The sequence below is a fragment of the Quercus suber genome, unplaced genomic scaffold (assembly GCF_002906115.3).
Source record: "Quercus suber isolate HL8 unplaced genomic scaffold, Cork oak 2.0 scaffold_148, whole genome shotgun sequence".
NCBI lineage: Eukaryota > Viridiplantae > Streptophyta > Magnoliopsida > Fagales > Fagaceae > Quercus > Quercus suber.
In genome coordinates this window covers 223,775-249,465 of record NW_027069609.1, presented here as the reverse complement: position 1 = coordinate 249,465, position 25,691 = coordinate 223,775, and the positions used below count along the sequence as shown (strand labels likewise).

Genomic DNA, 25,691 nt, shown 5'->3' with positions numbered 1-25,691 from the left:
CTGAGCCTTGTTAAGAAAATAAAAGTCATTTGGTCTGTGATATGTGGTGAACCAAGTGAGAAGGATCACTCATCTCTTCTAATCTAGAATCTTCGATTCTAAACTGGCATAAACCTGTCAATGACTCAACAAATTAAGAGAAAATTAATATAATTAAATTAGTGTTATCTAAAGTTATAACTTTTTTTTTTTGAAATATTTTCAATATATGACTTTTGCTTATAAATTATTAAATTAAAACACCAATTAATTTTAGTATAAAAGAGAATCAAACTCCAAATCTCTCATTCTAAAAAATAATAATAATAATAAATAACAGTGTAATAAGATCTTCTTTTTTTTTTTTTTTTTTTTTTTTTTTTTTTCTTTTTTGAGAAGAGACTTGATTTTCTTTGTTGTGGGTATTGGTGAGTGAATATTGCAGGTGTCATCTGAGTACTCGACATCATGGGGGTTTAGTAATGGCGAAATCAAGTTTAACTTTTTTGATTTGGGAGAACATAGGATTGCTCACAGAGCTTGGAGTGACTACAGTGCCAAGGTGGATTTTTCAATCTATCAATTATCTTTGATGAGAGTATGTAGTTAATGAGTTGTACAATACTATGATATGTGATTGAAATTCAAATTTCTTTTTCACTCTTGAGAAAGCTTGCATGTTTTGGGGTTTTCTAGATCTAACTCGGTTGCGGTGTTAGACTAGGCTGTTTTATCTGATATACTCTGTTTTAGTTTTGTGCTATCCTTTATGTCTTAGTCCTTTTTTATTTTTTAACAGTCTTTTTTTGATTCAATGTTGACTAATAGAGAACATGACATACATGATTGTATTTGTATTCCCATGCAAACATTTCCGTGTTTATATTTGATTTACGGGAGGAAAACATTGATCATGGGAGTTCGGTTATAGCACATTTTGTTTTAGAAGGTCTGCTAATAGTGTCTCAACATACATAATTCATTCTCTTTGTCATTTTACTAGTACATCATTTACTTCTTATATGACAGATTATACTTTCTTGTTTAGGAGAGAGGTGTGGGGTCCACCCCTTGTGAGGGAGAGGAAACATGTTTCGGAAACATGGTGGACTTTTTCCTTGTTTAGCCTTTGTCTTGTAGTTTATATACCATTTATATCTCTTGAGATTTTGGATTGGGAATTTGGCAAATTGCTGCCTGATTAGCTAACAAAGTGGAAAATGTTGAGCTATGCTTGTCAATGCGTGTTGCTCCAGTCCACCATGCTATCTTTCCTTGTTAAGTAATGCATTTGTGCTAATTACATTTCAATCTTTGCTCTGTAGATGGATGCAATTGTTTACGTTGTGAATGCTGATGCCATAACTACGGAGGAACTTTTGGGGCCAGGAGAAGAGCTGAATGCTCAACTCTGGGAGCATTTTCTGGGGCCAAGAGAAGAGCTGAATGCTCTACTCTCTGATGAAGTCTTTAAGAAAGTTCCTTTCCTTATTTTTGGCGTAACATCTACTGGAGCTCGTTCTCAATTAAAAGAGAGATTGTGTTACCTCCTCGGTTTGCCCTATGTCACCATAGAGTTAACATCTACTGGAACTCCTTTTCTATTAAAAGAGAGATTGTGTTACTTCCTCAGATTGCCCAATGTCACCATAGAGCTGGCAGACACAAATGCCCATCCCCTTGAGGTTTTTGTGGCTCAAGCATTACACAAAGAAGAGTATCTAGATGGTTTCCAGTGGCTTTCTCAGTACATTAAGTAGCGGTAGAGGTATTGGCGATGTTTTTTCTTTTTTCATTTTTCTTTTCTTTTTGAGAGATGGTTCATCTTGCATATGCATTAAACATCCCTCTCACAATGAAGTGGTGTCTTATTTATTTTAGACATTTAAATGAAGATTTGGTTTTTTTTTTTCTGAGTGGATTTTATGGGCACACTGTCAGTTTGATTGTTGATTTTCCTTTGTTGATTGCCTGCTATAAGAAAAACCACATGAGATCCATCTGGCTTAGGAGCCCCTATGAGAAGTACCCCATGATATCCATCTGATTTTGGTGAGTTGATCGCCTGCTATAAAACGATATCCCTTTGGTTTAGGTGAAGGGACTCGGAAGTAATGTAAAAGATTGAAATCCGTTTGGAGGCAATCTCTGTCCATTCTAGGGAATTCCCCTTCAGTGTTTGCATTTACTAAGCTTGAGGTTGATGTTGAAGCTGAGTGCCTGTGTCACCAGGCTCTTTATCAACAGTTCCTATATCTCCACCCATTATACGCACTTCAAGCACAAACACTAGTACATTTAATCATATACATGTCTTTCAGCTTCAAAGCAATCATATACTTCGTCATTTCCTAAATTTAGGTTATCTTTTGCTAATCCGGAACTACTTTTATATCATTGGAAGTTTGAAGTAAACTTAGCTTCACCGTTGCTTTCCAAAGTAAATAAAGTACAAAACAAAAAGACCTAACTTCCTATAAAGATTGGACAACAAGTCAACAACAAACCAAAGTAGCATTCGTTTCCAAAAGTTTGCAAAGTCATTAATTGCATATATATTACTTGAATTACTTAGCAAATATTTCCCTATACCAATTACCAAGTCCCAACCCGGATCTTTCTTGACCAAAAGCTGTTTCTGTAACCTAATTATAGAATTCAAAATAGAGATTTTCACAATGTACTAATTTTGGAGGCCATGAGTTACAGTATTGATCAAAAACATATTTTTAGTAAGTACTATAATTTTTGTTAGATTTGTCAATGAATCAATTTTTTGGTGAAATGTCAGTTTCATTAAGAAGTTTGAAGGCTTTTGAAACTTCTCATCGTCTTACATAACAACCTTTATGGGAGGGTACCATCAAGTCTTGGTGATCTAAAAAATATAGAGTTTAAACTTTGTCACACAATAATCTATTAGAATCATTCCACACTCACTAGCAAGGTTGCAAGAACTAACCATATTGGATTTGAGTAACAACGAACTCATAGGCAAGATTTTGACTAGTTTCCAAATGGATATAGGAATTATCTAAACTTTTAAGCCAACAACTGTGGGTTGTGTGGATTGTAAATTCAGGTGACATGTCCAAAAGACCTATCACCAACAAAACAAAACCTCCTGCATTGTAAAGGCTTATAAGTTATGCATGTATTCTATGATCAAAGACCAGTATTGTAAAGGCTTTCAACAAGTAAACAATGGTGAAAAGTTTTTATTTGCAAGTATCAACAAGTATGTTGACTTGAGAGGCTAACCATTTATCTTGTTTTGAGGGATAAAAAATGAAAGTGGTTCGAAATGATAAAGTGAGAAGTGAAGTAAATAAAGAGACAGATTAGCAACTAAAACTAAGGTTAAGAATACCATTTAGAACAAGGTTTTATGTTGTTTGGGTGATCTCTTTATTGTTTTTATTGTTAGTTTATTGCTTCTGTTGTAGTATAATAGCTAATGAGGCTTTTTTTTTTCTTTTTTTCTTTTTTGTGTCTAATTAATTTGAGGATTTGTTTGTGCTTTGTGCCCTCGCTGCTAGTGTAATTTATAATTACCAATTGAAATATTCTTTGGAAGTTGGGATTATCTCTAATGAGTAATTATGAGCTTGATCCGATGCCTTTTCATTCGCTGACAAGTTACAACTTTGGGTCATAGAAGTGCTTTTTAAAGATAGAGAGAGATAGCGCGTGTGCTAACGTGAGAGTGGAGAGTGCGCGTGGTTGGTTCATTAAAATTGACTTGTGCTCAAAAAGTTCTCAAATGATTTTAAATAGGTTATGGACTCATGTGTAACGAGCAAGCATAACAATTAACAAGCTTAAGGATAAGAATACGGCTTACCGATGCTTAACCATAAGTTAAGGATGAGGGGGCCATTCCAAAAGAATAATAGTCTAGATTCCAGAATTAGAACTTTGTCAATAAAAAAATGGAATATTTACACGGTTTTCAAATAATAATAATAATAAAAATGATATGCCAACTTGGTGTCTACAATTTTTTTTTTTTTGTTTTACTTTTACCTTTGAGGGGAGTAAATCTCATTTGCTGAGTGTCAAATTTTTATTTCTTTCCTATAATACAAAATTTTCAAAGAATTACATTTGAGAGAGAGAAAGAGAGAGAGGCTATAAAATTCACAGTTGAAATGACAACACACTCCAAATTTGCAAAACGTCCTTTTCTTTTCTATGTCTCACTCATACCTCATTTCCTTATCTTTTCCCAATAACACATGCCCCACCTCCTTTTCTCTTCTCTTTCTTCAAATTTTGGAAAAGAAACAAGAAAAGTAAAGAACAAAGAACAAAGATTCAATATTTAGATCCTCTTTATATCTCTCATCATCTCCTTGTCATTAACACTCATCAACTTACACTTCTCTCTCTTTTGCTGGAAAATCTACATGACATTTTATTCTTTTTAATGTTAATTTTTTTTAGAAACAATATTTATTTTTATAATCACAGCAAACTAATGTTTAAACACTAATATGTATTTATTTATATGTTTATTTTTTCCCTTTTTCCTTATAGTAAGGTATTTTATAAAATTTCATCGCCGAAGGATACAAAAGGTCGTGAATTACTTCTAGATTTGCATAAACATTAAAAAACACACCTTTTGGGAAGGCGTGACTGCTTGAGCGAGAAGTAATAAAACGCTGTTGTCTTTGCCAATTAGTTTAAAGACTTAAAGGACAAAACAAAGTGTGGGATAGACGCAGTTGATTAGCGTCTACAAGCTTGACACGTGTTAATGTGGGGACCAATTCACAAAGTATCTAACCAGACTGGATATGGTGTGGTCCTATAGTTAAGAGAGAATCTAGTATCTACTTTGTTTTCCTCAACAGGGACAGTTTAAGTCTTTTTCCGTGTCATCCCCTGGTGGAAAAATGTCAAATGGTGGAGCGATTCTTCATTTCTAGCAACTTCTTAATTGTTTCAACATTAAATTCATCAATTAAGGTGCTCACACTGGTAAAAAAATAAATAAAAAAATATTAGAGTTCCCATTGGGGCTTCCAATAGTATTTCAGTAGCACATAAAAGAGGGAAAGTAACCCAAAAACTTATGAGGAAAGGAACTAGTTTGAGCAAAAATGCCATATGAAAAGATCACCGACAATCAAAATTCAAGAATCAATCTGTGGAGAGAGAGAAGGGTAAAGAATGAAAAGACTGAGAAGTTATTATTTGTTAGGTGGATTTTTTTTTTTTTGGTGTGGTGACTTTGTTAAGTTGTAATGTTTAGAAAACATTTTTACTTTTTTTGAAAGTGTAAGATGTCTTCTGCCATAACAAACCTTAAAATATGAAAAATCTTGTCTTCTATTGTTCCAAACATTTAAAGAAATATAAAAAGAAAGTGGGTTTTTGCCCCCNACCCCCCAAAAAAAAAAAAAAAAAAAAAAAAAAAAAAAGCAAATGAGATTTACGATGATTTTGGTTGAAGAGAGAAATAAGAGGGATAGAAAATGAAGAAGAGAATTTAGTTTTTGGAGCTGTTTGGTGAGGAAAGAGAGGAAGGATTTTGGTGGAGTCACAAATTTTTTTTTTTTTTGGGCCCACTATAAATTGAGCTTTCGCAAATAAAGAGAATAACAGCTGAAAACTTGATGTTGGGGTCCAGCCAAATGATTTTAAGAAAACAACCCACATTATTAATAACTCTCACCTAGCCATCCAGCCATTTCTTTATCATCTTCCATCAAGAACCACACTATTCTTTATCTCTTTCTTCTCTTTGTTCTCACTTCTTTGCGGTGTTTGCATATTACCATATGTAAGGACCAGAAAATTTAGTGGCCCAAGCCTATTTAGAGTAGTAGGTTATGCAATTCAACCCTATCTCAAATCAATAAAATTTGTAAGATAAGGGAACAAATAATAACAGAGGGCTTTACCTAAGGACAAGTGCAGGAAAAAATGAGGTTTTTATTAAGAAATAAATGAGTATCAAGCTCTCACAAGTTCTCTTGAGGAGACTAAGTTTGCATAAAAAGTAATACTGTTCAATCTCTTCACTTAATGTTCTTCCTTTTTCTTTCTTCTCTTTTTTCTTGATCCCTTTGTGCTCTCCCCTTTCCTTATATAATTTTACCTCCATCATATCTCCACCATCCATTTTCACCTAACCTTCTCCTTTTATGACACTTGTTACTTTAAACATCTGAAGAAGATGGTGGAAGGAATCTGCTTAGTTATGACTTACACTGTTCAGATCACTTCTTCATCAATGCGGCTAATAAAGCTGTTGTCTACCATTTAATGTGGATGCAATAGGCTACACCAGACCAAAAGCTTCCCTACTGTCCACTGACTTCCACTTTCTTCAAACTCTAGCTCCTACTTAGAATACTACAGAGTACCTTGATTCATTTCTTTCCTTCCTCGAGCGGCTTTCTTCCTCAGGCCCGTGGCTTGCAACATTCCCACACCAATACTACGACCCTTCAACTTCATCCTCGGTCCTCAGGCTCCCACACTACCCAATAGGTCTCACTCTTCTTTCTTTTTTTATCCTTCTTGTCATCACTCTCTCCCTCTCTCTTTTCTATTTTTTTTTCCACCCAACAATATTATATATAATAATAAAGAAAATTAATAAAAGTTTATATGTATGATGTGTTAATTTTTATAAGATGTTATTTTATTAATTTTAATTAATAATAAGTAATATTTTCTTCTATGGGTCTGTTTGGATAACGCTTATTTTGCTAAAAACTGAAAACTTATTGCTAAAAATACTGTAGTAAAGTAATTTTTAATGATGAACAGTGCTATGGAACCCAGCCAAAAATGCAAACGCACAATCATTTGCACGCAAACGCATGCTATACAAAAATTTTATTTCTTACATATTGTGTAATAAGGGCATAAGAGTAATAAACTATCTTTTTCAACTAAATAAAAAAGTTTTTCATTCATCTACTTTTCCGCCCTTCTAACCAAGCATACATGAGAGAAACTAAAATTTTTCTAACCTCCTACTTTTTCATCCTTTTATCACTTTCTATTTTTCCACTTTTCCATCTCTTCAACTAAACAAATCCAAGGAAACTTAAAAAAATGTGACCCATATATTTTTCCATATTACTTTTGCTGATCATAAATCATTAAGGCCGTTATTGTATGCATCCTTATTCACCAATATAGTTCGGCATTTAACCATTAAACGAGTCTAAAACCTTGTATTCTCTCCAATAGTACAAGTGAAAGCACAGGTTTAAGGAAACGTACAAGAGAATGCTCCTATACTTTGAAAAATGAAAATAATCATACCTCTTATAATATACAATTGACAACAAAAATAATGAGAAATAAAATCTATTAAAAAATTGATGGGAAAAAGATATGAAATTTTAATTCTCTTGTAATGGACAAATATTTGAAACAACACACATTTGGACTATTTCTTAAGGACAGAGCATAATATTTATTTCTTTTAAAGGTAAGAAAACTAATGAAACAAAAATTTTGCAACTTTTTCTTTTTAATATTTGATGAGTTAGTTTTTTATGATTGGTGTATAATAAAAGTAGTATCAGTAGTGAATCCATATGAAAGCGACGTTACTTCCATTACAACTTATCATTTTAACAAATTATGAATATATTGGTGTTTTTTTTTTTTTTAACATTTTCAAAATTTTTTAGTTCTTAAAGTTGAACTCATAATGGAATTAAAGTTATATTTAACTTTTTAATCAAAAGGAAAAGGTGCAAAAAAGAAAGCATAAGGTTTTGAGTTGTGTAAAGAAGTTGTGTTGAGTAATTATAAATAAGGTCCAATTAATAGGTGCTCACCATGCTCTTAGGGAATTTGTTAATTAATCATTTTAAGAAAATTTTGATACAACTTTTATGAAAAATAAAAATAATTCATTTACTTATTTCTTTTTCCATCAAAAATTTATTAAAACATTTTCTAAACCAATTTTTTTAGAACATCCATTAACTTTTCCCTTATAAATAATATACTAGTAAAAAATTAACATAAGGGAATATAGCTCAATTTTTTAGATAATCCAACTTTTTAAGAAAACATAATTTATTGTCTTGTCTTTTCAATAAAATTATAGGAGTTTCCAAAATATCCTTAAACAAAGTTATCAAAATTTTCTTTTTTTTTAAAGTTATCAAAAATTTGTAACACGGAGTGCAATAACTTAAAAAAAAAAAAAAAAAAAAATGCTTTCTCTTTTTTCCAGGAAGTTTTCAAAGTACTTTTTAGAAGGAATCCAAATTCAAACTTATCCTTTAAATCAAATGTAAAAATATACTGCTATTATAATGCAAAATCCATTGATATTAAGTAGTCAATGAACATTACTGGCTCCAAGCAAGCTCCAAAATTTTTGAGATTGTCCTGTGCAAGGTAAACTTCTTTTTGATTAGTTATTTTTTTTATTGCAGCTAAAAAGGCACCCCGTTTTTATTTATTATTTCAAGGGTTTGGTTTGTTTTGGTTTTTTTTTTTTTTTGGGTAAATTTTCCCAGAAATAAAGTAATGGCATAATAAAAATTTAGTAAATTAGTGTGATTTTTTATTTTAGAAACATGAAAATATTTTGAAACATTCTAAAACAGAATATATATAGTACCAACAATTTGAGACAGAATGAGTATTATTTTTCAGTAAATAGTCTAGAATTGGAACTTGATATAGCATAACTTAGAGGACAAGGCATCTTAGGAGAAATGACTTTTATACTGATTCAACTGTAAGGAATTATTTTCTATAAAATAATACTTGTTGGGACTTGTTTAGGAAAAGAAGTTCTGAATTTAAATGATTCCGATTGAAATAATGACTTTGGCCAGGACAATGAACTGAATTTTCTCTCCTTTCTTTACATTTTGACAAAAGCCCCTTTTTTTCTATTAAAAAGAAGATCTTTTTGTACAATACAAAACAACATTTTCCATATTTAATGGCGGAAGATATCTTACACTCATAAAAAGCAGAAACATTTTTTTATGTACTATTGACAATGGAGCGGGTATGGGGCGGGTTTCCTATTCCCTGCCTCTGCTCCACTTCCACTTTGGGACAGGTTTTTTCTCCACCCCATTCTAATAGGTACCCGCAGGTATCCATCCCCACCACACCCAAATTTTATATATATATATATATATAATTTATTAAAGGTTTATTTTGTACACGTTAAATTAAAACTCATAAAACACTAAAAAAAAAAAAAACAAGTTCTGACATTACAAAACCATCTCAAAGTATAACAAAAAAATACAACAATTCAAGTAATAAGAAATACAAAAACAATTCAAACATAGCAATACGACAACTAAAAAATATAAACAATGTAAATATTAAAACATAAAAGAACAAACACAATAATACGATACAAAAAAAATCATAAATTTAAAGCTAGAAGGCTTAAAAACACATACATATGTCTTATAAAAAAAAAAAAAAAAAAAAAAAACCTATAAAAATATTTTTAATTATTGAAGTATGAACGAGATGGATGCAGATAAAACTCGCCTATTAAGAGCGGGTGAGACGAGTACCCGCAGGTGTAGGTTGAAATTGTCATCTCCCATCTGAAATTATATTGGATGCCCCAATGCAAGGAGCACCCTTTTGTTTTTTTGTTTTTTTTTTTTTTTGGGACCATAGTGAGCCCCAATTGATATTGAAACAAGAAGCTGCTAGAAATGTAGAATTGCTGCACCAGTTTGAGGAAAACAATGTCGATTCCATCTTAACTATTATATGTAGTCTACACTCTATAGGTAGTTAGTGAATTGGTCCCCCCCCCCCACATAAAACACGTGTCAAGGTTGTAGACGAGAATCAACTGTCTACCCCACACTTTCTTCTGTCCCTGAAGTCTTAACTCACTGGCAAAGACAACAACGTTTTATCACTTCATGCTCATTCCTTCCCCAAAATGTGTGCTTTTAATGTTTATGCAAATCTGCTAGTACCATATGACCTATAAAAGAACCCTACACAAACAACAATCAATCTCTTTCTCTCTCCCACACAGTAGAAAAGAACAAGGAAGAAGAACATGGGTTTTCTCAGCTGGGTTCAAGAGTCTCTGATTCGAAACTGTCATTTCCTCATTAATCAGGTGCCTTTCTCTGATCCCCCCCCCCCTCTCTCTCTCTCTCTCTCTCTCTCTGATTCCTTAAGAACTTTGCTCATTTTTAAAAAGCTTTGTGTTAACTTGAATGTGTTCTTTTTGTCCTTTGAGAAAAGCAGGGTGTCTTTAGTCCCTCTGAACCAAATTCAAAGGAGGCCAATATCTTGTTTTTGGGCAAGGATGTGGAGTACAAAAGGGCAGTGAAACGCAACTTCGATGTGGTACCTCTCCTTCTTTTTTGCTTTTTCTTTTTCTTTTTTTCCTATTGTGGCTCAAGATATGAAGTACCTCTCTGGAAAAGAAATCCTGAATTTTTTTTTTTTTTTTTGCTGAGAAAAAGTTAGGAAAGTTTCAATCTGATTACCATTGACTTGATGTCATTTTTTGTGGGCATTGGTTAATGAATATTGCAGAGCATAATTGGCTATGAGGCATCATGGGTGTCTTGTATTGGGAGTATCAAGTTTAATTTTTTTGATTTAGGAGGTCATGAGGCAGCTCGTAAAGCTTCGAGAGACCACTTTGCCAAGGTATATTTCTCAATCGATCTTCCAATCATCTTTGATGAGAATATTTGGTTAATGATATTGTGAGTGTGATTTAAATTTCATATTTACTCTTGAGAATGCTTGCATGTTTTGGGTAGCCTAATTCTAACTCTCTTTGCTGTGTAATGTGTTAGACCAGGCTGTTTTATCTGATATAATCTTTTTTGTTTGTTTTGTTTTTGTTTGAGTGTGTGTTAATGTAGAGTCCATTTTTGATTCAATGTTAAAGCCCATCTAGAGCTAACACTATACTCTGCTAATCCTATACAAACCATTGTAAATCCTACTTCGTCATATTATAATAACAATGTAGCTGCTAGGGCTTTACACCATGGACATAGGTTGTCAAGCCAAACCACATAAACCCTAATGTGTTCTTGTTCTCTTCTTCTCTTATCTTGCTTCCGCTTCTCTACATTAGTTTTCAATTTCAACATGATATACATCATAAACTATTATATTATTTTTAACATGTTTCAACATACATAGATCATTCTCTGTCATTCTACCACATTGTCAAATATTGCATCATTGCAGATCTCTTTCATTAAAATATGGAATTTCATAATTTTACTAGTACATCATTGACTTCTTACATGTTGATTGTTCTTTCTTGTTTAGACCTTATTTCTTGTTAGTTGTTTTAAATACCATTAAGGGAATTGTGGGGAAAAAATGCTCCTTAAATACATCTTAAGATTCTGGATTGGGAATTTGGCAAATTGCTGTCTGATTTCCTAACAAAGTGGATCATGTTTCAAGTTAACTATCCTCCTTGTTAAGTATTGCATTTTTCCTAAATACATTTTAATTTTTGTTTTGTAGATGGATGCAGTTGTGTACATTGTGGATGTTGATATCATGATCTGGAATGAATTGCCGGGGTTAAGAAGGGAACTGAATGCTCTACTCTCTGATGAGAATTTTGCAAATGTTCCATTTCTTATTTTAGGCACAACAAGAGATGTATCTACTTGCTCAGAAAATGATTGTTGTTCCTTGCTCCACCTGACCAATGTCACCACCGGGAAGGGTAATGTAGAGCTGGCAGCAAATGTCCGTCCCCTTGAGGTGTTTGTGGCTGAATCATACTACTCAAAGCAGTATCTAGATGGTTTTTTGTTTTGTAGATGGATGCAGTTGTGTACATTGTGGATGTTGATATCATGATCTGGAATGAATTGCCGGGGTTAAGAAGGGAACTGAATGCTCTACTCTCTGATGAGAATTTTGCAAATGTTCCATTTCTTATTTTAGGCACAACAAGAGATGTATCTACTTGCTCAGAAAATGATTGTTGTTCCTTGCTCCACCTGACCAATGTCACCACCGGGAAGGGTAATGTAGAGCTGGCAGCAAATGTCCGTCCCCTTGAGGTGTTTGTGGCTGAATCATACTACTCAAAGCAGTATCTAGATGGTTTCAAGTGGCTTTCTCAGTACATTTAGTAATAGTAAAGGCAGTATCTTAGGCATCAGATTCATATAGCAATTTTCTTACAGTGAGGTGGTATCTATGTATCTTTTAGGCATCAGCTCCACTTGACATTTTTAATTCGAGTGGAGCTGTTGGACACACTATCGGTTTGATTGTTGATTTTCCTCCTTCAGTCGCCTGGTTAATGATTTGTACAATATGATGATATGTGATTGTAAATTAAATTTCTTTTTTACTCTTAAGAAAGCTTGCACGTTTAGCGGTTGCCTAGATCTAACTCTCTTGCTGTGTTAGGCCAGGCTATTTTTTTGATGTACTCTCCATTTTAGTTTAGTGGAATGCTTGTCTTAGTCCTTTTTCTTTCTTTTAAAATAGAGTCAATTTTTTGATTCAACGTTGGCTAATATGGAACATGACTTACACAATTGTGATCAGTTTTTGCAAGAAATCCGGATTCAGATTCACCCCAATTTGAACTATGATAAATGCTCTACTCTCTGATGGGGCCTTTATGGAAGCAAGTCCTAGTCCTTATTTTTTGCATAACATCTACTAGATCTTTTTTTCTACCAAAATAGAGATTGTGTTACTTCCTTGGCTTGCCTAATGTTACCTCAGAACTGGCAGACGCAAATGCCTGTCCCCTTGAGGTTTTTGTGGCTCAATCATCACACGCAGAAGAGTATCTAGAAGGCTTCCAGTGGCTTGCTCACTACATTTAGTAGTAGTATTAGTAGAGGTGGTCTCTTACAGTGAGGTGGTATCTTATTTATCTTATAGGTATTAAATATGATATAGATGTGGTTTGTTTGCCTGCTATAACACGATATATATTTGGTTAAGATTGAAATCCATTTGGAGGCAATGTCTGTCCATTCTAGAGAATTCCCCTTCAATGTTTTCATTTAGGAAGCTTAAGGTTGATGTTGAAGCGAGTGCCTCTTTCACCAGGCTCTTTGTCAACAATTCTTATATCCCCACTTAGACGCAACTAGAGCACAAACACTAACATATAGGTATATGCATATTCATCAGCTTAATAAAAGCAATGATATACTTCGTCAATTCCCAAATAGAGAGTTTTCCTTTTGCTAATTCCGGAAGCACTTTTCATCCTCTTGGAAGTTGGAAGTAAACTTTTTAGCATCACTTTTGCTTTCAATAGCAAATAAAACGGAAAGACCAACTATCTATAAAGATTGGACAACAACAAACCAAAGTAGCATTCACTTCCAAAAGTTGGCAAAGTCATTAAGTGCAATAATTGCATATTACTTGAATTACGTACCAAAGATTGAACCAGACCAAGTCCCAAATTGGATCTTTCTTGACCAGAAGCTGTTTCCAAAACCTGATTATAGAATTCAAATAGAGATTTTCACAAAGTACTAATTGGAGTCCATGGGTTATAGCATTTTTAGTAAGTGGTAGTACTAACCTCTCAGAGGATCTCTTTTTTTTTTTGGACAAATATTTATTCATCCCTATATGCTAATATGCTATATCTATTCCCCATCCTTTTCTCCATTACTGGTCATATATCCTTCCATCTAACCATTTTTTGTTGGTTTACAGAAATGGACAACACTAACCTCCTTTGCCATTGGGGTTCAAAGTTCAAACAAATAAGGAAAAATTACATTTTTTATCATAAATTATACCTTAATTATTTTACACTTACCCTCCTGAACTACAAGAATGCATGATCGGTCCCCTAAACTAAAACCCGTATAATACTTTATCTCACCCCGTCACTTTATCAATTAAGTTTAATGGAATATGGTATTAAAAAGCCAATTTCCCTTCAACCATATGTTTTGGAGGGAGGGATAAATCTGTCTTTTAATGTTAAATTTTGTTAAACTTAACCCCCAAAACAAACGGTTAAGGATTAAATATTATAGAGTTATAATTTTAGGGGGTCAATTATGTATTTCGTTAATTCAAGAGTGAAGTGTAAAATATTGTATAAAAATATAATTTCCCCACGGATAAACAATGATAACATATAATTTCCCCACAAATAGAGATATGGAAAGTTTTCAAATTTCAACATTCTTAAGTTGCACAAGATTAATTATTAAGGACAAAACTTAGATATAATATCTTAGGTATTATTCTTTGGGTTCCCCTCTTAATATTCAGTCATGTAGCTACTTAATTAAAAAATACACTTTCATCTCATAAAAAGAAAATTTCACAAAGCAGAATTTTAAAAGGGGAACCTAAGGAACAACACCTAAGTACTATACCTATGTCTTGGCCAATTGTTAAACAGGTCAATTGTATGTAGTATATAGTATATACCATACTAACTAATAGTAGATTATCAAATAACTAATAGTATATTATCAAATATTGAACGATGTGATAAGAAAATCGTAACAAAATCAAAATAAACTGACAATGTACAATCAAATTCTTGTAAAAAAGATGAAAAATAAAGCACATTTTTTTTTTTGAGATAAAATAAATCACCTTAGGAAGTCTAGAATGTCTACAATCCGGAAAAAGATTTAGAAGAATATCCTAATATGAAATATAAAATTTTTATTAAAAAAATTCACTCTCTCCATGAAAGATGAAGCCAATTTTTTTTCTGATTTTGACTCCAATTTGACAACAAAAATGGCGGTGCTCTTGTCGTTTACGAAGACTTGATCTCCATTTCCCTTTCGTGCAAGCTCTTATGTAGCCACTAGAATGAACCGACCATTGAAGTCAACCTGGACCACCCAAATTAAATTACTTCTCAAGGTTATGATGATAGCAAATTTGCTTTTGTGAAGAATGTCAAATTTTTTTGAATTAGTAATTTAGCCTAGTCTTGTGAAGAGTCTCCCAATCAATGTATCTTTTTGTATCCTTCAGCAATGAAATTTTCCAAAATACTTTATGTGGGGCCGGTTATCCAAAAAGGTAATGTTGAAATCATAGGAAATGGGCTTATGGCCCAACGGCCCAATCCGAGGACATTCATCTATCCGAGGACGGTTAAATAAAGAAGCTGTGGGAATAGTACAAGAAGAAGAGGTGGAAATCATATACAATAGCCCAAGATGCGTCCGAGGATAAAATCCATCTCGGATACAATGATCCGAGATATATGTAACTATCTTACTATTCAAGATACTCCGTAAGATTGTATTAGAACTGAAAAATGAATATAGAACAGGGGAGGAGCAGGGAAGGTAACAAATATCTTCTAAAGCTGCTACCTCCACATTAAATGCTTCCTAGCTAACTCTCTGGCCACATTAATGTAGAGGTGATACTTGAACAATAATCAAGCAACCTTATGGCTGCTGATTGACAGCTATGGGAGGTGTTGGATGGGACAAGAAGGAGTTCTTGGAAGTTAACTTACACGTGTATGGTAAAAATGGGAGGGGAGTTGTGATATATAATGGGGGAAAATGGCCTGAAGAAAAAGGACGAAAAAACAAAGAAAGAGAAAGAAAAGACTAAAACACTGAAACCCTGAGAGATAAAGAAAAATCCCAGAAGTTCCTAAGGGAGAGGCCGAGGACAATATTTTCCCAGTAGGTCAATATTGAATCTTCTTAACTTAGTTACTATGACACTTTTTCCTACGTAATAAAACTAGTTCTTTCACTTATGCTCTACAAATATATTGTTTGGGCTTGTTGGGTTAGAAATCCATCCCTATTCTGGCCTGATCCAAATTGAGTCTCTACACTTTACTATAAGGAAAAAGGGAAAAAAAGAAAAAACAAATAACTACATATTAGGAGGGGTGGGTTCCAGCTAGCTCAACTGGTAAAGTCTCTAATGGTTAAATAAGAGATTTGGGGTTCAATCCCCACCTACACTGAAAACTGATTAGTGTCTTGGTCTGATGATAAAAAACTATCATCATGAGAGAACGTCATAAGTTGAAACTCTCTCTCAAAAAAAAAAAAAAAAACTAAAAAAAAAAGTACATATTAGGAGGCATTTAATTTAATGTGATGCACATTATGATAATATCATATTAAAATTTTTGGTTTATTTTATTTTTTCTAAGATTACCATAATTTAAATTACAAAATATATCATATTATCTTACTCTCATTACCTTTCTAAACAATGTAATGTTGTATTCTTGTATTGAAATTACATTAATGTAAGATTATAATAACATATAATATAATAGCATAATGTAACATCATGGCGAATTAAACGTCCTCTTAGTATATTAATTTGCTGTGATTTAAAAAATTAATATTGTTCCTAAAAAAAAAAAAAATTATTGGCACTGAAAAGCACAAAAGGAATAAAATGTGACATGGAGATTTTCCCCAGAGAGAGAGAGAGAGAGAGAAGAGTAGGTTGAAGAGTGTTAATGAAAAGGAGATTATGAGAGCTATAAAAAAGAGGTGTAAGAGCATTCTCATTAAGGATTCTAAAATTTTTAGCATTTAACACTTCAAAAACCTACTTTATTCATTATACCATCCCACTTTAAGATTCATCAAACATCAAACCTTCTATATTTTTTACCATTTCATTTAAATAATATAAACTACTCATTAAAATAATAATAAAACAACTACACCAAAATCTATAACAACCAGCCAACGCCTCCACCACCCCTACCACTGCTCTACTTGCCATAACCACCATTGTAGCAACCACAACCCACCACAGTCACCACCACCACAAGTCACAGCACCACCGTCAACCACAAAACAATTCTGAAGGTGAAAAGCACAATAGATAGAACAAAAGCACTATATATTTTCCTTTCCTCAATTTTCTCGGCAAGTAAACAAAGATTCAAGGAAACTTTGAATGTGAAAAAGAACAAAAATTGAACGAACCCCATTATAATTGAACCCAAAAATCAATACATTAATATCTCAATTTCCAATTTTGATTTTTCTTTCCCTCCATTTTCTAGGAAACCAAACAAAGAGTAGTATTAATGAAAAAACAGAGTATGAAAGAAGAAACAATAGAATGAACCAGCGCCATTGGATCCAACAAGGAGGCAGCGATCACCAGAGTGAAGAGAGAGAGAAATCTTTGATTAAAGGCATGGAACCCGGTGGAGGATGGCCCAAGAACAATCAGACCCACGCTCTGACCCATGAACAATTAGACCCACGCTTCGATCCACCCTTTGATCCATGCTCACGACTCCTTCGATCCACACTCCAAGCCAAAAACCCACACTCCGACCCACGACTCCTTCGACCCACGCAGACCCACGAAGAGAGAACAAAGAACAGAGAACAGAGGGAGAGAAGAGAGAACAGAGGGAGACCATCAGACCACATCGGACCCATGACTATCGGACCACCATTGCCGAACCAGAACCATTGTCGAACCAGAACCATCGTCGGATCACATCCATCAGGAGAGAGAAGAGAGAAGGGAGAGGAAAGAGAAAGAGAGAACTGAAAACGGAGAGAGAGTTGTGAGAAACTGAGAATAAAAAACTAATTATTTTTTTTTACAATTCATGCTACAGTGGGCTTGTATTAAACAAGCCCATTGTAGCAGTATGCCAAAATTTTACAATTTAAAACCTTTGATGGAGGTGCTTTTTTGGGGTTCAGCTGCTAAAAAATAGGATTTTTAGCATTTAGAAGCCTTAATAAGAATGCTCTAAGCTTTGTTCTTTTGTTCTTTTATTTTCTTGTTTCTTTTCCAAAATTTGAAGAAAGAGAAGAGAAAAGGAGGTGGGAGTGGGAATGTGTTATTGGGAAAAGATAAGAAAAGGAGGACCGTGAGGGTCAGACGTGTTATTTTTGGGATGAGAAAGAGAAAATGCGTGAAGAAGAAGTTGATTGAATAGTAGGATCTCTTTGCGAATATTTTGGGATATCTTAAAAAAATTTTTTTTTTTTTTTTTTTTTTGAGAAGCAGGATATCTTAAAAAATTGAGACCACAGCAAGGGGATTGTCTTTAAGAATAAGTAATGTATAGAAAATTAATTGGAGGGGGTGTTGTCAATTCAATTGTGAATTTTATACTCTCTTAAATGTAATTCAATTCTGCATTATTTATGGGAAAGAAGGATAAATTTGACACTCAGCAAATGAGATTTATGATGGGTTTGGTTAAAGGGAAAAATAAAGAAAGATAGAAAATAGAGAAGATAAAATAGCTTTTGGAGTCATTTGATAAGAAGGGAAGAGAATAACAATTCTGGTAGGGCCTAGACAATTTTTTCCTTCGACCTATCACAAATTGATCTCTCTAAAATGGAGAGAAAACTCAATTAAAAACTTGATATTAGGCTCAGCCAAATGATCTTATGAAAGTAACCCCACATTATTAATAACTCTCACTTATGACTTATCCATCCAACCAATTCTTTATCACCTTCAACCAAGAACCATACAATTTTTTTTATCTTTTTTTTTTCCCTCACTTCTTTTGCATAGCTACTACCCAATGTCTCACTCTTCTTCATTTTTTTTTATCCTTCTTGTCGTCACACACACACACACACACACACACACTCTCTCTCTCTCTCTCTCTCTCATTGTTGTTTCCACCCAACAATATAATATAGTATATATTATATATAATAACAAAGAAAAAATAATAAAAGTTTATGTAGGGACTCAATTTGGATTGACCCTGAATATGAATGGGTTTTCAGCCCAATCCAGCCCAAACAATAAATTTATAGAGAGTGGGTTAAAGGTTTAGGCGCTGGCCTTCGTTCACCAAGCATGAACTTTCATTTATAAAAAGATACTTGGAGTTTCTATACAACTGAGAGGATGCTCCTCGGCCCATGGCCGAGAAAGCCTTTTTCTTCTCTTTTCCCCCCCCCCCTTTTTTACTTTACTTGCTTTCCTTTTATAGTCTTCATCTTCCTATCTCCTTATTCCATCTGTTGATCATTCATTTGCCTCTCTTCTGGCCGTCCGTCCCATCAGAGGCCTTATTAGTACTCGAGTAGTTCACTCTGATCAACGTTGCCCTGCTAAGGGGTTATATCCCCATTAATGCGGCCAGGGGGGTTAGGTGAATGCATTAAATGCGAGGGTGACAGCTTGCTTTGGGCCTGATCTTTCCCGAAAGTCACCCTTGTCAGGCTGAGGATGAGGTGGTCCTCGGCGTGGATTGGGAAAAGAGGCTTTCCCCAATTTAGCCCTGAATAGTCAGTGTTCCTCGGCATGGGCCTTGGGCCTGCTATCTGATGGGCCGAGGCTATCAGGCTCACGGGCCCCACAATAGCCCCTCAAAACCCTGCTGCACGTTCCCTCGGACGGGGAGGAGGGTTTTGATACTTGCGGGCCCTCTAGATGAGTCACCCCACTTCAGTTCGTGTTAATGCTGGCGGCTTTTTGACTGCCCGATGCGCGTTTTTAGCGTTTCAAGACTTAATAGGTGCCCACATTAAATTTTGGGCGGCACCACGTTTTCCACTTTCAACGGTATGATCTCTTGCTTTTATGAACAAGCGGTTACATTTGGGGAACCTAAGGGGGAGTATAAGTACCTGTTTTGAACCGCCTGGTTTCATCATTTTCGCGCCTACAACCATTGATGCGTATGACTTAAGTCTAGTTCACCTTACACTCTTCCTGAAGAGAATCGCCATACTTCTGTAAGTTTTCTTTTTCTATCGACCCCCAAATTTCCTTAATTTTACTCCTCTTTTTCTTCTTTTAGAACTTTTAGTTGTCTTTGGGGAATGGGTAAGTTTAAGAAGTTGGTCGAGTCCGACGAGATGATGAACAAATTCATTGTCGACTATGGAATACCCAATAATGTGAGTTTGAAGTACTGTGAAGAAGGGGAGTGGTACCTTAAGAGGAGAGAGGGTGAAGTCGTGATCCCTATAGTCGCTTTTGTAGAGGGAGGGATGAGAATCCTTATGAGGCCGGTGACCCTCAATTACCTTAGGCATTTTCGCCTGGCTCCTACTCAGTGTGCCGTGAATGTCTTTAGGATATTAGGGTGTGTAGATACCCTGAATGAGAAAATGGGGCTGAGACTGACTCACCACGATGTGAACTGGTGTTACAACCTTCATCACCTGAGGGGTAAGATGTACTATATGAAGACAAGGGACGATAGGGTTCGTCTCATCCAGTGTCTTCCTGATTCCAATAAGGGGTTGACCCAAGACTTCCTCATAGTGTCGGGGGAGTCGCACAACGGTTTTCACTGCCCAACAGTAGAGGGGGAGCCAGGTAGGGCATCCGAAGTAAAAGACAATCTAGGTTTCAGTATTTTCAAGTTTTATAACTGTATATCCGATCTGGTTGATTAACCATAGGGATTTCGCTTTTCTTTTTGCAGATCCGCACGCCTTTGCACGTCATTTCCACTTGGTTAACAAAACGGATTTGGAAACCGTTCTTAGGTCAGACCTTTTCTTAAACAAACCTAATAACCAGGTCAAAGCTGCTCATCAAATCCTCGGATGCGACCCAGCTCAGAAATCATTCCCAGTCCCGAAGCACGTAATTAGAGCTCGTGACCCCCGGCTTACGCAGATTACCGTGGTAGAGGACGGTTTTGCATTTACTGAGGGGTCTTATATACCTGAAGGCATTCCGCTATCAGGTCCCTCTCCATCCCAGCAAGTAACGGTGGCCGAGGAAGGACCATCTAAGAAGGCAAGGGAGGAGGTTGAACTGAGTTCCTCCGAGGACGAATATAGTGTGTTTGACCTAGCTGATCAGTCCGAGGATCCCCCGGGTGACCTAGGTGATCCCCATTTGTCCGAAGCCGACCTCCAGTCCCTAAGAGTTGGTACTCAGGCTGAGATGGGTCTAAAAAGACAGCCCCAAACCAATCTTCTTGACTTGCTCGAAGGCATTTCCCAGAAGGGTGTACCAGAGGAGTCGCAGCCCCAGCCCCCAGCACCTCAACCCCAGATTCTAACCGTGCAAACCAAGTCATCTTCTGTCCCCATAGTATCAGACCCTCAGACCGAGTCTCATGACCCTAAAAGGAAAAGACTTTCCAAGGGTAAGGAGCCAATGGATAGGAGCAAATCCCATTCCTCGCCCGAGGGGGGTAGGTTTCGCAGGCCTCCGAAGCAACTGAAACTCGGTGGTCAACAGAAGGGTAAGAAGACCACCCAGCAGTCCGAGGCTCAAGCCTGGCTGCTTGAGCCTCGGACTGCCCGCTGCCATGCTCCATGATCAGCCCCTGATGGATAACACGTCGATGCGGGAGTCTCAAGGAGCTGAGGGGGCTCTCGTAGCCGAGGCCCTGGAGAAATCTCTTCTTCTTCCCACTAACATGGCCGAGTTAGAGAATATGAGTGGGTCAGAGGTTGTCCTTGACCTTAAGAAGTATCTAGGCATGGTGGGTTCTTTAGCACCTATTTACTTTATTCAAAGTTTGCCACTTAGTATCTTTCTTTCTCTTTACGGAGTTACTTGTTTTTATTGGCAGGCTATCCAGGCCCTTTTCAGGTTAGGCGAGGAGGTCGATGACCATAGCAATGCCTTAGCGCAAGAGCGTGACAAGTTCTTGGAGGCTTCCAATACTCTTAAGAGATCTGAGGCCGACCTAAAAAAGGAGACCGATGATCTGACAGAAATGATGAAGGCCAGGGATACTGCTGTCTTTGACCTAGCCGTGGCCAGGAAGCAAGCTGAGGATCAAACTAATCGCTTGCAAGACGTTGAGGGTCAATTACAAACTGTTAAAGAGAACATTACCTATATGAAGGAACAGTTGACCAAGGCAATCCATGAAAAAGGTGTTGCCGAGTATGCTAGGGACGAGGCTATGAGAGCCAAAGACGAGGCGGTATTTGCGAAAATAGACGCTGAGCGCTCTGTGGAAAAGGCAGAGGAGGATGCTTTCGCAGAAGGGGTGGCTAAGACTGAAGCCACCCTTCAGGCTCAAGTTCCTGCAGTGTGCAGGCATTACTGTTCTCAAACCTGGCATGAAGCCCTCAACTAAGCAGGGGTTGATGCCTCATCTGATCTTAGAAGGGAGGACAGGGTATATTACCCTATTGCCATTCGCGAGGTTGCACCAGCTGCTCCCGAGGAGGGATCCTCATTACCAGCGGTTGAGAGTCACGATAAGACCGTCGAGGATGCACCGTTAACTGATCAACCATCCGAGGAGGTTGAGCCCCAGAGAGCGTTGGGGGAAGTTGTAACCGAGGGTCAGGAAATACCACAAGACGTAGCAAGTCCTCCGGCGGACCTTTCGAAATCAAGCCCTTAGGCCTTGGCCAAAGCTTTTTGATTTACTTATTGACTTAATTTGCCCACTGAATTGAGGGGACTAGTATATGACATAGGATAAATTTGTTTATTTTCTCTTTTATCTCATTTTGTTTCTTGCATCAGTGGCGTTGTAAGGGAGTTGTATACTTTCCGTTTGAATTGAATACTTAATACTTCGCTTCCAACTAATGATATTTTCTTTTGTTTGCTTTACTATTGTATTCTGCTCAATATTCGTATTCTATTTTGGAGTTAGTCTCATAAAACCATCTGTTATCCTTCAAATATAAATCTAAAGATCGTATTATAGCTTGACTCTATGTAACGCTTTGGTTTTTCTCCAGATAGTTATTTTCTCCATGGATTTGAGTCCGAGGACCATGCAATACTCTGGTTATGCCCAGTACTTCTATTTTTCTATAAGTATCTAGCTTTCCATAGGCTTGGATCCGAGGACCATGCAATACCTTGGTTATGTCTAGTACTTCTATTTTTCTATAAGTATCTAGCTTTCCATAGGCTTGGGTCCGAGGACCATGCAATACTTTGGTTATGTCTAGTACTTCTATTTTTCTATAAGTATCTAGTTTTCCCATAGGTTTGGGTCCGAGGACCATGCAATACCTTGGTTATGTCTAGTACTTCTATTTTTCTATAAGTATCTAGCTTTCCATAGGCTTGGGTCCGAGGACCCTGCAATACCTTGGTTATGTCTAGTACTTTTATTTTTCTATAAGTATCTAGTTTTCCCATAGGTTTGGGTCCGAGGACCATGCAATACCTTGGTTCTGTCTAGTACCCAGGTATAATGGTGTGTATAGTTTTACCATAGGTTTGGGTCCGAGGACCATGCAATACCTTGGCTCTGTCTACCACTTCTATTTTTCTGTAAGTATCTAGTTTCCCCATAGGTTTGGGTCCGAGGACTATGCAATACCTTGGTTCTGTCTAGTACCCAGGTATAATGGTGTGTATAGTTTTACCATAAGTTTGGGTCCGAGGACCATGCAATACCTTGGCTCTGTCTACCACTTCTATTTTTCTGTAAGTATCTAGTTTCCCCATAGGTTTGGGTCCGAGGACCATGCAATACCTNGTTTGGATACCACTTAAAAATGAAAATTATTTTACTATTTAACTTATTTTTGCTATTATTCATAGGTTATATTGCACTTTTGGTACTATTCATGGACTTTATTATATTATTTCAACTAACTTTTACCTTTATCTACAGTATTTTCAATAATAAATTTTTAATTTCAACAAAATAAGCAGTATCCAAACAGACCTTAAATCCAAAAATTTTACATTATTGCTAATTCAATAATAGTTGATTTTCTTGATCATTGATGATCAACGTTAACCAACCATTAACTTTGTTCAATATGACAATTTTTGCTCAAACCAGTTACTTTCCCTCTTAATTTTTTTTCCGTATATTCTCAATTTTGGGTTTGTTTTTCCATTTAAGGCTTCCAAATGATCCAAATATATATATATATATAAATTATTTGGGATCTATTTTTATAAACGTAAGTTTATTTGAGGCTTTTTTTATGACCTATTGGGTTTGCTTGTTGGTGGTGAAGCAAACAAATGTCTCATTTTGTTTATGGCAAGGTTAGGAAATAGAGCCAATCCATGGAATGTTTGTTCTTTATGAATTTATTATTTAATGTAGGTAATGGATTGATTCCCCAAGCAAAGGAAAAACTCAAGTTTATGAGTTTTAGGAGTAGTTCTAGGACTACAAAAAAATTTTGCCATAATTTTGTAAGAATTCTTATGTAACAAAGTTTAAATGATTACCTATTACTTTCTCATGAATTCACAATTTTTTTTTTTACCTCTCATAATTTGCCACCTTATATTCAAGTCAAAATTATGGTTAAAAACTGTTATTTGAGTTACGTTACCAAACATGCCCTTAGATTTGCCTGACTCCTTAACACATGTGGGTGTGTGATATGAGTACGGGTGTTTCATATTTGGGTTCTGATTTCTCTTAAAGAAGTTGGTATGTATCTTGCTTCTGCAGTGGCATTTTTCTTTATCTCTTTTTAACTATTTTATATATAATAAAAAAAGTGGCGTTCCAACTTTCAACTGCCAACTGCCAATGTTTTGGTCAAACAATTTTACTCCTGTTCTATGAGATCCCTTGATAAAATGGTTGAGAGACTTTTTAATTTTGGAGAGATAAGTCATGTGAGGCATTAACATAGCCAATTTCAAAATGGCATTGGTTTCTTGATTTTTTTCTTTTCAAAGTAAAATCAGCATTAGTACAGCCATTTTTAAAAAATTATTACAGTAGAACGTCATTATAAACATAGCCCATTTCTAATATTTTCGACTTTTTCTTTTTTCTTTTTCTTTTTCTATTTACTTTTGCATAAAAGGTAAATTTCCAAACATATACTGAAATAATATTAGTATTTTGTCAACTAAAACATAATAATAAATCTTTATCTGCTATTCATTAAGTTTTTTAATTGGATTGAATCACATGATCATATTGACTAATGATTAAATTAGTGTTATTAGATGATATAACATAACTAAGCATTTAAAATTTTCAATTAAATTGAATTACGTAATTATATTAACCAATGCAATTAAACAATGTTATCTAGAGATATAACATAATTAAGCACCTAAAAAGTGTTATCTAGAGATATAACTACACCCACTACCTTCCAAACTAGAAACTACTACACCTAGACTTCCCAATGTACTGGGAGGTCTAGGTGTAGAATTGCTCCACTATTTCTTCTCAAGGGATGATACAGAAAATAGTACCTACTGTGTGGCTCGTGAAACTACAAAACACATTCTACGGTATTGTGAGATGCTACAAATACGCAGGACTGAACTACACCATTTTAATGAAATTATATTGCTACTGTGCCGCATAGGCTGAAATCGTGCTTTTAAAAACACAATTTTAGGAGAGAGTGTATATAGAATATACAACAAGAAGTGTGAAATAAGATTTTAAAAGAAAGAAATTAATCAAAACCAAGGAGGGAAGCTGTTGTAGAGAGTTTTAAACACCATGATGTCTCCATTGTTAGAAGTAGGGAAGCAATTAATATGTAGCCCATAAACTGTCTAGCTAGGCATAATGCCCAATATGTGACATATTTCATTGTGTGGTCTCTTCTTCTATTTGAACAAACATTCAAACCGGATCTGGCATAAATACCACATTTTACACCCTCCAAATAACTTTTTTTTTTCATTTACTTTTGCATAAAAGGTGAAATTCCACACATACTGAAATAATATTAGTATTTTTTTGTCAAGTAAAACTTAGCTAGGTATAACTCCTTATGTGTTTTTGAGTTCACCAATGCAATTAAATCAGTTTTACATTTACTTTTACCCAAAGATATAACATAACTATAAGCACCTGTTTCTCAAAAAAAAAAATT

The 25,691-nt window shown here is 35.3% G+C and overlaps 1 protein-coding gene and 1 non-coding gene across 2 annotated transcripts; both read left to right on the top strand.

Moving 5' to 3' along the window:
• Nucleotides 1-410: 410 nt before the first annotated feature.
• On the top strand, nucleotides 411-1,891 carry LOC112005640 (uncharacterized). The gene is made up of 2 exons (XR_010630308.1): nucleotides 411-541; nucleotides 1,305-1,891. It is a non-coding gene; the product is annotated as an uncharacterized LOC112005640 (transcript).
• Nucleotides 1,892-9,791: 7,900 nt separating this feature from the next.
• On the top strand, nucleotides 9,792-12,095 carry LOC111986677 (GTP-binding protein SAR2-like). Its single transcript, XM_065777086.1, has 5 exons — nucleotides 9,792-10,087; nucleotides 10,219-10,320; nucleotides 10,513-10,629; nucleotides 11,473-11,761; nucleotides 11,905-12,095. The coding sequence occupies exons 1-5, from the start codon at nucleotides 10,025-10,027 to the stop codon at nucleotides 12,093-12,095; spliced, it is 762 nt and encodes a 253-aa protein (XP_065633158.1). The 5' UTR covers nucleotides 9,792-10,024.
• The last annotated feature ends 13,596 nt before the right edge of the window (nucleotides 12,096-25,691 follow it).